Source organism: Benincasa hispida, chromosome 4 (assembly GCF_027475165.1).
Source record: "Benincasa hispida cultivar pf3 chromosome 4, pf3_genome.v1.1, whole genome shotgun sequence".
Taxonomy (NCBI): domain Eukaryota; kingdom Viridiplantae; phylum Streptophyta; class Magnoliopsida; order Cucurbitales; family Cucurbitaceae; genus Benincasa; species Benincasa hispida.
The window spans coordinates 44,388,303-44,403,571 of NC_143481.1; the positions used below are offsets into that span (position 1 = coordinate 44,388,303).

Sequence of the window (15,269 nt, forward strand, 5' to 3'; positions counted from 1 at the left end):
GATGTGATGTTATGGCCTGAGTTCAGGAAGGCCTTTGAGGACAAGTATTACCCCAGCTCGTTCCGGGATGTAAAAAGGGACGAGTTCCTCAGATTAACACAGGGAACAATGTCAGTGGCGGAATATGAGCAGAAATTTACAGAGTTATCACAGTATGCTCTGCTAATTATTACTGAGGAAAGAGATAGATGCAGGAAATTTGAACAAGGTTTGCAGAAGGAAATCAAAACTCCGGTGACGTCTATGGCTAATTGGCTAGATTTTAACCAGTTAGTAGAAACAATAACACCAGTCGAGCGGAGTTTGGCAGATGATGAGCAGTTGTCAAGTGGCAGTGAGGCTGTAGTAGGGTCTAGAGACAGGGGATTCCGATCTCCAGTTGCAACCTAGACTAGTGGAAGTCATTTCAGGGGAACCAGTTGGCAGGGATCCAAGAAAAGGAAAACGAGACCCTCGGCCAGTGCAGTTAGCCGACCAGATATGCCACGAGCTGGTGAGTCGGTAGCTAGCACAAACAAGAGATCGACGTGCCCTAGTTATGGCAAGAGGCATTTTGGGGCATGCTATAGTGGCAGAGGAATGTGTATGCCGTGACACACCAGGAAGCAGCAAAGTCTCCAAATGTTGTGATCGGTAATGTTATGTTATGTGGGCAGTCTACTTATGTTTTGTTTGATCCTAATGCCACACATTCATTTATATCTAGCATGTATACACCTATATAGATAGGTTTGTTGAACTTTTGCCTGAAAAGTTATTTATCTCTACCCCTTTGGGGGATGTGATAGTAGTAGATAGATGCTATAATCATTGTGAGGTACTGATCAATGGTCAAAACTTCTATGCTGATTTACTTCCCTTAGAACTGTTGGAGTTTGATGCTATCCTGGGGATGGATTTTCTAAGTAAGTATCATGCTTCAGTAGACTGTTACAAGAAAGAGGTAGTGCTTAAAAAATCAAATGGCCAGGATGCAATTGCTGACAGGAAGCAAACGATTAGTCGCGAGGAATTTGATATCGGCAGTAAAAGCTTGGAAGCTGTTGAGCAAGGGATGTAAAGCCTATCTGGCTCATGTAGTGGTTGCTCAAGGGAAAGAGCTGAACCCAGAAGATGTCCTAGTGGTAAATGGGTTTCGGGATGTATTTCCTGAAGAACTATCGGGATTACCACCCGACAGGAAGGTGGAGTTTACTATCAACTAATTCTAGGAACAACTCCTATATCACAGGCACCGTATAGAATGGTGCCAACCGAGTTGAAAGAATTAAAGGTTCAACTGCAAGAGTTAATTGACAAGGGATACATTCGACCTAGTGTATTGCCTTGGGGAGCTCCGGTATTATTTGTGAGGAAGAAGGATGGTACACTTAGATTATGTATCGATTATAGGCAGTTGAATAAGGTAACGATTAAGAACAGATATCCGTTACCACGCATTGATGATTTATTTAGCTAAGAGGAGCCACGGTGTTTTCAAAGATAGATCTGAGTTCGGGTTGTCATCAACTGAAAGTGAGGAAAGCCGATATTCCTAAAACCGCATTTAGAACGAGATATGGACATTATGAATTCTTAATAATGCCATTCGAATTGACAAAAGCCCTTGCGGTATTCATGGATCTCATGAACAGGATATTTCATCACTACTTGGACCAGTTCGTGATAGTATTCATTGATGATATACTGGTGTATTCTGGTAGTAAGGAGGATCATATTACCCACCTGAGGATAGTATTGCAGATATTGCGAGATAGGCAGTTGTATTCTAAATTCAGTAAATGCGATTTTTAGTTAGATCGGGTAGTATTTCTTGGGCATGTTGTTTTAGCAGAGAGCATTAGTGTAGATACCCAGAAGATGGAAGCAATAGTTAATTGGGAATAACCCACGACCGTTTCAGAAATACATAGTTTCCTAGGGTTGGCAGGTTATTATCGGAGGTTTGTGGAGGGTTTCTCTAAGATAGCTCTTTCGTTGAAGAACCTGACCAAGAAAGGCATGAGGTTTCAATGGTCATTAAAATGTGAACATAGTTTCCAGAGTTGAACCGAAAACTAGTATCAGCACCAATGCTTACCTTGCCTATTTCAGGTAAGGAATTTGAGATTTATTGCGATGCATCTCGACAAGGATTGGGATGTGTGTTGATGCAGGATGGAAAGGTGATTGCATATGCCTTTCGTCAACTTAAGAAACATGAGGGCATTTATCCCACGCATGATCTGGAGTTGGCAGTAGTTGTTTTGGCTCTGAAGTTGTGGAGGCATTACCTATTTGGAGAGTGCTGCAGAATATTTACAGATCACAAAAGCTTAAAATGTATCTTTGATCAAAAGAAGTTGAATCTAAGACAATGAAGATGGATTGAATTGATTAAAGATTACGACTGTTCCATCGAGTACCACCCTGGTAAGGCTAATGTTGTAGTAGATGCACTAAGTAGGAAATCCTCGGGACCCAAGGCCATTATTGGTTCAATAAGAGGTACGCTATTGCATAAGTTCAGGAATTCTAGAATCGCCATATCAGTGGAATTGTCAGGAGGAATGATAGCTACTTTCCAGCTAAGGCCTACCTTAGTATAAAACCTTAAGCAGGATCAGTTGGAAGACCCTGATCTTCGGAAGATTGCTGATGATGTAAGTAAGGGCATCAAGGTTGACTTTCAACTAAGAGCAGACAATGTTCTAGAAAAGGAGGGGAGAATGTGTGTCCCTAACAATCTACAACTTAAACAAGCTATTCTAGAGGAAGCACATAGTTCCGCTTATGCCATGCATCCAGGTAGCACCAAGATGTATAGAACTTTGAAGAAATCTTACTAGTGGCCTGGGATGAAGAGAGACATAGCAGAATATGTGGACCTATGTAAAATCTGTCAACAAGTAAAAACCTGAGAGACAAAGACCAGCAGGATTACTCAATCCACTTCCAGTGCCTGAGTGGAAGTGGGAATATGTGACAATGGACTTTCTATTTGGATTGCCTAAAACACCCTCAGGATTTTATGGCATTTGGGTAATAGTGGATAGACTAACTAAGATGGCCAAGTTCATACCAGTAAAAGTTACTTTTACACTAGACCGTCTAGCTAAGATTTATGTGGATAGGATAATCAGCCAATATAGAGCCCTAGTGTCGATAATGTTGGATCGAGACTCGAGGTTCACTTCAAAATTTTTGCCTAGTTTACAGAAGGCTATGGGCACTAAATTGCATTTCAGTACGACTTTTCATCCACAAATAAATAGACAGCCGAAAAGAACTATACAAACACTGGAAGATATGTTAAGAGCTTGTGTACTACAATTCAAAGGAAATGGGGATACACACTTATCGTTGATTGAATTTGCCTACAACAATAGCTACCATTCTAGTATCGGAATGGCTCCCTATGAAGTATTGTACAGTCGACCTTGCAGGACCCCAGTATGCTGGAATGAAGTTGGAGAACGACAATTATTGGGTTCAGAATTAGTTCAACAAAGAATAGAGAATGTGAAACTTATCAGGGATAATTTTAAGGTGGCCCGTGATAGACAGAAGAGCTACGCTGATAAGTGAAGAAGAGAACTAGAATTTGAAGTCGGAGAACGGTATTTCTTCAGCTATCCCCATGGAAAGGAATTCTCCGGTTTGGGAGAAAAGGGAAGTTAAGTCCACGTTACATTGGACCATATGAAATTGTAGAATGGGTTGGTCCAGCAGCTTATTGGTTGCAGTTGTCGGTGGAGCTAGCTCGTATCCACGACGTATTTCATGTGTCACTACTAAGGAAATACGTGCCTGATCCCATGCACATACTAGCAATACAATCGGTACAGCTTAGAGAAGATTTATCTTACGAGGAGGAGGCCATCGAGATCTTGGACAAGAAAGACTAGGTACTCAGAAATAAGACGATTCCTTTGGTGAAGGTGCTATGGTGTAATCATGAAATCGAGGAAGCTACGTGGGAACCTAAAGAGCAAATGAGGAAGAGATATCCTCAACTTTTCAAATGACATATCAGGTAAATTTCGAGGACGAAATTTGTTTTAAGGAGGGGATGATTGTAAACCCCGAACACTAGGTTCCTAGATAAGCATGTTTAGCCAAAGGAATGTTATATTATATATTTTCTTTCTTATTTATATTAAAGTAGTAATTCATGGTTATTTATAGGAAATATGATGGAAGGGAAGGAAAAACATATTAAGTGGGGGTAACGTGGCGGTTAATCCTTGAACTTGGGAGGCGGTGGGAAGTGTTTTTGGAAGAAGAACTTCAAAAGCTTGGTTTTAGCAGTTGATATGAAAAATTTTAGTGAATTTGGTGCCATTTGAAACTGAGAGAATCTAAGTTGTGAGATTGTCTTGCCGGAAGAAAATTTCAGGAGGAGAAGAACAAGGAGTGAAGAAAATAAAGAGAAGGTAGAATCTCGGATTTAAGCAGGGTCGAGGTGAAGATTGGAAGTTCCAAGCCAAACTATAAGGAATTCTGGGCTAAAATAAAGATATGAAAGTTAACTCAATTCTAAACAAGTTTGTAGAAGGAAATTTCTTGAAAAGAGCTCTGGATTCTGAGTTATGAATTTTTGAAATTATAACAGGGAATTGGTACATAAGCAGACAGCTGCTTGTGAAGAACAAGCAAGCAGTTCATCATGGAGAATTATAGCGAGATGTGGGCATGAGGATCTCACTTATAAAGGAAATCTCGCTGATTTTGTAAAAAGGATCTCGCTCTAGGGGAAAATCTCGCTAGGAATGTGGCTGAGTATCGCTGGTAAGGTGAGTATCGCTAAGATGAAAATTTGACAAGAAAAGCTTGATCTCGCTCTAGAGGTTCTCGCTGATCTCACCCATGAGGATCTCGCTCATGAGGATCTCGCTCATGGGGATCTCGCTAGTAAGGCTGTTTGTATTAATAGAAGTTCCTTTAATAAATGAATTATTTAAGGTATTTTACTAGGAATTCTAAGTAGTTTAATAGGAAATTATATCTTTTCAGGCCAAGAAGAGCTAGGGGAAGCGTATAAACCATTAAGAGCCTGATGAACGGTGAGTGACTAAGTAAACTTAAGATTTCCAATACTCATGCATATATGATCAAGTAAAGCACAGTGACATTAATGGTGAATTTATACTTCCTCAAGCAACAAATGGTTGGAGAATAACTTAATGCATGTTTCCCGGCTTGTATATGTGTAACACAGGCCAAGGTATGTCGTGTAACCATTACAAAAGCTATGTTTCTGATTTTGATATATGCTTCCTAGGGGTAAGGATATGAAAGAATGAGTTCGTGTGTAAATACTAGGCAATGGAAATTAATTTGACGTTACAAAATATTCAACTGATATCGAAGGACGTTTGAGAAGGTATCTAACCAATTTGATACTGAAGGACATTTGAGAAGGTACCTGTCCAATTTGATACTGAAGGATATTTGAGAAGGTATCTGGCCAATTTGATACCGAAGGACATATGAGAAGGTATCATAGTAGCTGGATACTGAAGGACAAATTTGAGAAGGTATCTGAACAGAAGTACCTAAAATATGATGGTACTTAGTATGGCCACGTGCACGTAGGCAGTTATGAATGGGAGACCGAAGTATGGGTCTCTTGGTCGGTAATAAACATTTGGGAGCTAGAGCGTTTAGGCTCGTTCTAAACTAGGGAATAATAATGACTAATGATGTTTGAGAATGGTTTAAAGCTACATCTAGAGAAAATTGCTTGAGTTTACTCATTGGTATATTTACATGTTTATAGTGACACTATGTTTGTTGCTTTACGATTCTATAGTCACTCACTGGGCTTTTAGCTCACAGAATTTTTGTGTTTTCCCTTTTCAGGTAGCGATCAGTTTCCTCAAGATTGATCCTACTGCTACTTGCCACCGAAAGACTCGGCTTATTAAAATACTTAGGTTGATGATCTATTTATGTACACATATTTTGAGAGGGACTAGGGCTTCTGTAGGAATGTTTGGGTCACCTGTGAATATGTTTCTATAAATGTAATGTCTTGGTTGTATGCATGTATTTATGGAATCTTTGTAGAACCTTAAGGGACGTTTGCTGTTTGCATATATTACTAATGTTTCAAATAGGTTGGTATTTAGATTAGAAGGCTTGGGTGGTGAGTTCTGGCAGTAGGGCTAATAACCACCACGGTCATATCCCCTTCTAGAAAAAAGGGTAATCTGGGAGGGGGTGTGACATTTTATGACTTGTCACAGATGGTCTGATCCTGATCATTCGTGTAATAGACATGCGAGCGGGGGTGTCCTATACAAAGAGTTTGTATAAGACTTGACCTCAAAGTGTTAATATCTTGTCATATAATTTTTTCATGACTGAGACTTCACTTCACTAGGATGACCATAGGTAGCATGAACTCAATCCTTAGTAAGTTGAGAACTTCTGCCATTGAGGGCGGTCCTTTGATTTGCATGGGTGCAAGTGGCCAGAGCGCCAACTCAAACCTACCATTTTGGGGATTCGTCTGATTTGGGAGCTGAGAACTCGGCTTCACAAGATGGAGTCCACTCATTCCCCAAAGTAGGGGTAAGTAGATAGATTGCTCTCTTAAGGGTTGATCCCAGGGCTTGAACGATGTGACGCCATGCACCTTCTCATGGTCCGAGAGGTGTTTACATATAGTAGGACTATGTAGTATTGTTCATTAGAGGGATCAGTGGTACTTAAGGAGGAAGATGTAATTACAGGGGCAAAACAATAAATTGGCCTGCTGTAATTACGAGCATCTGTGAAGGGTCATCGTATTGATGATTGGTTATATCCAATGGACATAGAAATATATCTTTGGCAAGAAGAGTTCAACTGTCGGTCTTTAGCGGAATGCCTGACAGTTAACAGATGGTGGATATCGTGACTAAAGAGTTTAGTCAGCTATTCACGCATCTTGAAGCTTCGAGCCATAGGTCCATAAGGTTCCCTTCGTAGCTTAGATACAAGTTGAGAATCAACTTTTGGGTCAGTTTGAAATATTGAAATTGAAAAGAGGGAGTTCGATTATATATGATATAATTGAACGAGTTAATTAAAATTGACAAGAAGTCGAGCATGGATCTCACGGTGTGAACTCTTGAGGACATGAGAGCTAATAACTATATATCAAATATATAGTTAATCTTCCATTGAAGTTTTCTAAATGTTTGGGTAGTTTACTTAGTCATAACAGCTAATTTCATACAACCTAATTCTAAGTGGTTTATCCAAATATAACACTTATAAATGGATTTTAAACCTACGATGTCTAGGTGATAAATCATTTGTATTACCTCACACCACTCATGAATGCTCATAAAACCCATTACCAACACTCAACTATTCGGTTATAATCCCCAGGGAAACCTTATCCAAGTTACGCTACGGACGCGACCCGCTTTGTGGAATGGTCACAAGTGTTGCGACTTGTCACAGATGGTCTAATCCTGATCATTCTTGTTAGAGACATGCGAGCGGGGGCATCCTATACAAAGAGTTTGTATAGGACTTGACCACGAAGTGTTAACATCTCGTTATATAACACCATTCGTGACAGAGACTTCACTTCACTAGGATGAGCATAGGTAACATGACCTCAATCTTGAGTGAGTTGGGAACTCATGCCATTGAGGGCGGTCCTTTGATTTGTATGGGTGCGAGTGGCCAGGTCTCCAATTCAAACCTATCCTTTTGGGGATTCATCTAATTTGGGAGCTGGGAACTCAGCTACACAATATGGAATTCACTTTTTTCCCGAGGCAAGGGTAACTAGATAGATGGCTCCCTTAAGAGCTGATTCCAGGGCTTGAACAATGTGGCGCCACACACCTTCTCTTAGCCTGAGAGGTGTTCACACATAGTTGGACTATGTTGTATCGTTCATTAGAGAAATTAGTGGTACTTAAGGAGTGAGATGTAACTATAGGGGCAAAATGGTAATTTGGCTCAGCTGTACTTACGAGCATCTGTGAAGGATCATCGTACTCATGATTGGTTATATCCGATGGACACAGAAATATATATGTGGTAAGAAGAGTTTAGTTGTTGGTCTTTTATGGAATGCCTGACAGTTAATGGATGGTGGATCTCGTGGCTAAAGAGTTTAGTCAGCTATTCACGGACCGTTAAAGCTTCGGGCCACAGGTCCATTAGGTCCCCTGGGTAGTTTGGATAAAGTCGAGAACTAATATTTGGGTTAATTTGAAATGTTCAAATTGACAAGAGGAAGTTTGATTATATATGATATAATTGGATTGGTTAATTATATATGATATAATTGGCTAAATGTGTAAGATACATTATTTTGGAGGAAATTAGATATAAATATGATTTATATCAAGTAGAGGAGAAAATATTATAGTAGATATGTGATATCAAACTATAGGATAAAAATATAATATGATTATATTTATTAATTAATTAGATGATTAATTATATGATAATTAATCCAAAATTCACGTTCAGACATGGGTTAGTGGGGCAATGTCGGTTATAGTAACCGATGAGTTAAAATGAAAATAGTTTTCATTTTGAATCGTTCAATCGATCGCCCAAGATAATTCGCACGCGCGCGTCAGAGAATTAGAAAATGATCGCCTAAAGAAAATCGTGAGCCTATACGATAGCACTCTCCGCCTAAACGATCGTCTACCTCGCTTCTAAACGATCGCACGCTATTTCCTACACGATCGGATAGATTCTCTAGACAATCGTATAGTGTGCCGATTTTACTAAATGATCGTGTACCTTTTCCTAAACGATCGTTCAGTAAATCCTACACGATCGTGTAGCTCCTCCTAAACGATAAGCAGTCTGCTATGTGATAGCGCATTTTTCCCTCCCACTTGCTTATCGCCTACACGATTCGTGTTTCCTTCTTCCTCTACTAAATTCACCAAAGACCACCCTTGGATTTTCACTCCGAGAATACCCGGGGCTCTTTAGTGGTGGTGTCATCCCCGCGGCATTCGTGTTCGTGCTGTTTTTGTTGACGCTGTTGTTGGGCGTTGGTAGATCGCTTGGAGGGTTTTGCTGCTTGGAGTGTTGAAGTTTGAAGAACGTCTTCAACTAGTATGGTACTTTTTCCCTTATGATTTTGTTGTTCTTAGCATGCCGATAATTAGTGTTTATTTGCATAACTGTTCGTATGAATGTATCAGGTGTATTTTGGTCATGGTGAGATCGGATTTATCAGAATGCTCTCATGGAACTCTTAGATATGAGATCCTTCAATTAGTATCAGAGACAGGTTTTGATACTCTGATTTCATCTGTTGCAATAAAATGACAATTACATTCATGATGGGTTCATTTCTACGTTGTTTAATTGTTAAATATGTTGTGGATGTGTAGGATTAATGAATGCTTTTGGTATGATTAGCCTCGGTTTGATTTAGATCCTTTTACATTTGCGATTGTTTGTAAAGGCCCTGCGTTTTTTGGCATTAATAATCGTTATCGAGTCTGTATTCAAAGTTTGTTTGAAGTTTTGAGTCATTTGTCGAAGAAGCAGATCTGTGCAAGCATTGCATAAGAGTGGTACGCGATCTAGGCAAGTGTTGTGGTTCTTCAAAGAAGGAGGTGATCTAGGGTTGATCGCATCGTAAAGATGGAGGAGTACTCGATCACGGTTGAACGCATCGGTTAAACAATGGGGTATGTGATAGAGTTGATCGTATCGTTTAGACAATCGAGTACGTGATCGCTGAATATCGCATTAAGTAGACGATGAGATGCTAGCGGATTGTTTAAAAAGCATGCGTGCTAGACGATCTTTTAGCTCAGCAAGCTTCATCGCTTAGTAACTGGCTTAGCATCGCAAGGTAAATCATTTACTTTGTTGCACTCATCGTGTAGACGATGAGAAGCTCACGTATCATTTAAAGCGTGCTAGACGATCATTTAGGTCAGTACACTTCATCGCTTAGTAACTGACTAAACGATCGCTTAGTAACGTGAGGTAAATCGTTTCCCGTCGTCGTGCTACACATCACATAGACGATCAGGCTTTGCAGCCTCGTCGTCATCTACACGATAGTTATCTTATGCTTCTATCGTCTAGTGCATGTTGAACTATCGTCTACCTACTGAAGTTTACTACACGATGAAGTCCTTCTGGCGATTCAAGACCCAATTTGCCTGTGAACCGGTTTGCTCGATGAAAAATGTAATAGATAGGGTTTTTCATTCCCCCTTTTTTTGTAAAGGCTCATCTCGATCCATTAATCCTTTATTTATTACATGCGATGTATGTTTTTTATATGTCATATGATATGCATATATAGTAAATCCCACCTTAGGTTATGCAATGGTCATGCATCATCTTTTTATTGTAATTGTTATAATTTAGAGAAGCATAATTTTAATTATGTAAGAGCATGCTCATGCATCATATAATATGAGAGTTATATTTATGCATGCATAAAAATCATTGACAGACATCATCTTTATATTATAATTGTTATAGTATAAGGGTGAATGATAGCATGTTTGCTTGGTTGTTACGCGTTATACAAAAGTTATATATAGTAATGACCGAACATTGTATGAAGCATGACACATAGGTTACTTTATAATATAAAAGTTATATATATTAATGACCGAACATTGCATGAAGCATGACACATAGGTTACTTTATAAATGTTATAAACGCCTCGTTGTGCGCAATAAATAAGAAAGACAAGCATGCTCACTTAGGTTTAATTCATGATTTTAAAGTGTTTAAAACTTGGATCACATAGACCTAAGATCACGGTTCTAATACGATAAGCAACCCTAAGAATTTAATCTTTTAATCAGTTTAATAGGATTAAATTGACTAATAAAAGGTTAAAGTGTAGCAAATCTATCTATAAGGGACCTTTTGTCTAAGGCGGGTTTTGTCTAGGCTGGGGTATTTAAGTTGACGGAAACGTAACACCCCTACCTGGGAACTTACCTGGAAAGGTAAATTAGATAGATTTGATGCATGCATGTAAGTTAAGGAAAGTCCATTAAAGTGTTTAAATGTGACTACTTGAACTTATTCGTATTTCATAGACAAACGTTGTTTATGAGCAGAGTTTAAAAAGACGACTTAGTCAGTAGCTGAATTGTCTAGGCTAATAAATCCCTAGGTAGAACATTCAGTGGGAGGTACTTGGGCCATTAGATGCTTCATTTAAACCTTTAACGTTTCTCCTAAATAGTCCACACCATGAGATCTACCCTTAGCCTCGCGGTACCTTTGGCGTGTCCCCCCAACGGATGGTGTTTGGGTAGGTCAATATCAAGGTGGGTGGAGAGAGTGTTCATAGTAAGTGGGAGCGGGAAGTGCGACAGCATATCCCTCGGTCTCCCTCGTTAGGTTGAATAAAGATATTGCGTATCGCCTCGAGGCACCCTGGGATTGTGCCCCTAAGGGATGGCAGTTTTGTGCGTTTCTTTATTTGATCTTCTATAAGAGGATAAGCTAACTTAGTCTCTTGTCCTAATATGCTTCTTTCTTAAGGTGGGCTCATTAGGGCAGGACTCTGGCACCGAAAGCGAGGGGTTACACTTACGCGAAATAGTTAAAGGTTAACTATTTTGGACCCAAAAATGGTGGCTATTAGGTTTAGTTCCAAGAGTTGGTTCTGCCTAATGATTGAGAATGTCTCATCCCAGTGAAGGGGCAACTGATCACCCCACCGGTGACGTTTGTCCTGCCTCACTGGGGCATCATTGCAAAATAGAAGTCTATAACTTAGGGTACTTGATACTGTTTTGTAAAACTGATTGGTTTAAAAGTGATTTAGCAAATTCTAATAAAAGTTTTGTTTGTATTTTCAGCAACTTTTTCAAAATGGCAACAGCCACGTTGGCATTACTAAGCACCGAAAAACTTACTGGCAATAATTTCGTAACATGGAAACATATGAGCACGACAATTCTAATCATCGAGGATCTCATGTTCGCTCTCATGAAGGCTTGTCCTCCTATTCCAGCTTCGAATGCCACTCAAAATATTCGAGAGGCATACGAGCGATGGACAAGGACGAATGAGAAGGCCCGAGCCTACATCTTAGCAAGTCTTTCTAAAGCCTTGGCCAAGAAACATGAGCCTATGGTCTCAGCATGTGAGATCATGGAGTCCCTACGGGGGATGTTTGGACAACCGTCTGAACAACTTATGCATGAGGCTCTTAAATACATATTCAACTCCAAAATGGAAGAAGGTACCTCTGTTTAATAACATGTGCTAAACATGATGGTCCACTTTAATGTGGCGGAGTTGAATGGGTCTACCATCGATGAAGGCAGCCAGGTTAGCATAATCCTGCATTATTTGTCGGAGAACTTCCTGCACTTTGCTAGCAATGTGATTCTTAACAAAGTGAAATATAACCTTACAACTTTCCTCAACGAGTTGCATACATAGCAATCTTTACTAAAAAGTAAGGAGAGGCAGAAGGGTGAGGCAAATATTACTTCATCCTCCAAGACGTTCCATAGAGGTTCGACCTTAGGAACGAAGTCTGCACCTTCTACTTCTAACTCTACAAAGGGGAAGAAAAAGAAGGGTGGTGAGGGTAAAGGGAAGACATCTGCTAACTCACTGTCTGTCGCCCCAAGTAGGTGTCCACAAGTTGCTAAGGGAAAGTGTTTCCACTACAACCAAGATGGACATTGGAAGAGGAACTGTCCTCGATATCTGAAAGAGAAGAAAGCAGCCAAGGCTAAGGCCAAGGTCGATAAAGGTAAATGTAATTTACTTGTGCCTGAAACTTTTTTAGTGGAAAGTGATGATTCTGCCTAAATAATCGATTCAGGCAATACTAACCCTGTTTTTTCTTCTTTTCAAGGGAATAGATCTTGGCGACAACTGGAGGGTGGTGAGATGACGAGTCGAGTAGGCACCGGGTACGTTATCTCAGCTGTGGTAGTGGGAGGACTTCAGTTAGCTTTACAAAATAAGTTTCTTATTTTACATGATGTATATATTGTTCTCGAACTTAAGAGAAACCTTATTTTTGTAAACTGTTTATTGCAATGTAAATATACTATCTCGTTTAATGTGGATAAAGAGTTTAGTCATAAAGATGGTGTTTTTATTTACACAGCAAATCTAAATCGAATTTATATGTGCTAAGGCCGTTAGCCATTAATTCCCTCCATAATATTGAATAGGTTAGAACTACCGTAACTCAATCAAAACATCGACGGATTTCTCCAAAGGAAAATGCCCAACTTTGGCATCTTCATTTAGGGTACATCAATCTCAATAGGATTGAGAGAATGGTGAAGAATGTACTTCTAAGTGAGTTAGACGAAAATTCATTACCAATGTCCGAATCTTGCCTTGAGGGTAAGATGACTAAATGACCTTTTACTGGAAAAGGTTATAGAGCTAAGGTTCCTCTTGTGTTAGTACATTCTAACCTTTTTGGTCCTATGAATGTGCGAGCCCGAGGTGGCTATGATTATTTTATCAGTTTCACTAATGATTACTCCAGGTATGGGTATGTTTATCTTATGCAACGGAAGTCTGAATCCTTTGAAAAGTTCAAAGAATTCAAGGCTGAAGTTGAAAATGCATTAGATAGATGGATTAAAACACTTCGATCGGATCGAGGTTGAGAATTTTTGGACTCGGCATTCTAAGACTATTTGATAGAACATGTAATCGTATCCTAACTCTCAACACCAAGTACACCTCAGCAGAATGGTGTAGCAGAGAGGAGAAATAGGATCTTGTTAGACATGGTTCGCTCGATTATGAGTTAAGCTTCCTTACCGGACTCGTTTTGGGGTTTCGCAGTGGAGACTGTGGTATACATACTCAACTGCGTTCCCTCCAAGAGTGTTGCAAGAACACGTCTAGAGTTGTGGAATGGGTGTAAAGCTAGTTTACATGACTTCTGCATTTAGGGTTGCTCTGCACATGTGCATGAGGCTAATCCCAAGAAGTTGGAACCATGGTCGAGGTTATGCCTCTTTGTAAGCTACCAAAAGGTACACGAGGGGGTTATTTTTATGATCCGATGGAAAATAGGGTGTTTATTTCAACAAACGCTGCATTCTTAGAGGAGGATCATATTAAGGGAGCACAGTCTACGAAGCAAAGTCGTGTTATGTTAGCTTTCCAATGAAACTATTGAGACTTCAACAAGAGTTGTTGAAGAGCTTGCTACATTAGCAAGAGTTGTTGATGGGAGTTCATCCAGTATTTTAGTTTCACCTCAAGAGTTTAGGTAACCTCGACGTAGTGGGAGGGGTGCGAACCCAACCGTTCGCTATCTAGGTTTCACGAAAATCCTTGCTATGGTAGCAGATGGCGACGTTAAGGATCCGTTGTCTTATAAGAAGGCAATAAGGAATGTTGACCGGGATAGCGACGTTGATGAACCTTATGTCTACAAGAAGATCATCAACGCTTCAGTAGTCTTCTTAGTGTTGTACGTAGCCGATATTCTACTCATTGGGAATGATGTAGGTCTACTGACTGCAGTTAAGAATTGGCTAGCGACCCAATTCCAAATGAAAGATTTGGGAGAGGCTCAGTTTGTTCTAATCTTTCGGGATCGTAAGAACAAAGTGCTAGCACTGTCTCAGGCATTGTACATTGACAAGATGTTGCTCAAGTACTCGATGCAGGAATCCAGGAGGGGCCTACTGCTGTTCAAGCATGAAGTCATTTTGTCTAAGAAAATGTGTCCTAAGATGCTTTAAGAGGTTGAGGACATGAGACGGATCAGTCTAACCCAGGCCATTTTAATGTTGCTGACCCGTTTACGAAGGCTCTCACGACTACTGTGTTTGAGGGTCACCTACGAAGCATGGGTCTACAGGATCGCCCGCAACTGGACTAGGAAAATTGGGAGATTTTCTTGTACTGGGCTTTTATGCCCTAGTTTATTGTTTTGTACTAAGTTTTTTGTATACCCCACTTCGCTTTAGGAGAAGTGGGAGATTGTTGGGGTTGATGCCCTAAAGTCTCATGTCCTGTAGTTTGTAAACAGTTTGTACGAACACTTGTGTTGTTAATATATGATATTTACTTCACATCTTGTATTTTTGCTCCGTTGCTTGTTTTATTTGCTTTACCACAAACCAATAGACATAAAATCCCTAGTGACTCAAGCATGTATGTGGTGACATACAAGTGGTTCATGTCTTGAGTGATAACCAAAATGGTTTGTAGTATATGGATATAGAAGGGAAACCTTATCCTGGTACGCTATAGACATGGCCCACTTTGTGGAATGGTCACAAGTGTTGTGACTTGTCACAGATGGTCTGATCCTGAT

The 15,269-nt window shown here is 39.9% G+C and overlaps 1 protein-coding gene across 1 annotated transcript; it reads left to right on the plus strand.

Annotated features, from left to right (window-relative positions):
- Positions 1–962: 962 nt before the first annotated feature.
- LOC150036740 (uncharacterized) lies at positions 963–3,887 on the plus strand. Its single transcript, XM_090313225.1, has 5 exons — positions 963–1,184; positions 1,232–1,405; positions 2,601–2,787; positions 3,320–3,528; positions 3,612–3,887. The coding sequence occupies exons 1-5, from the start codon at positions 963–965 to the stop codon at positions 3,885–3,887; spliced, it is 1,068 nt and encodes a 355-aa protein (XP_090169351.1).
- The last annotated feature ends 11,382 nt before the right edge of the window (positions 3,888–15,269 follow it).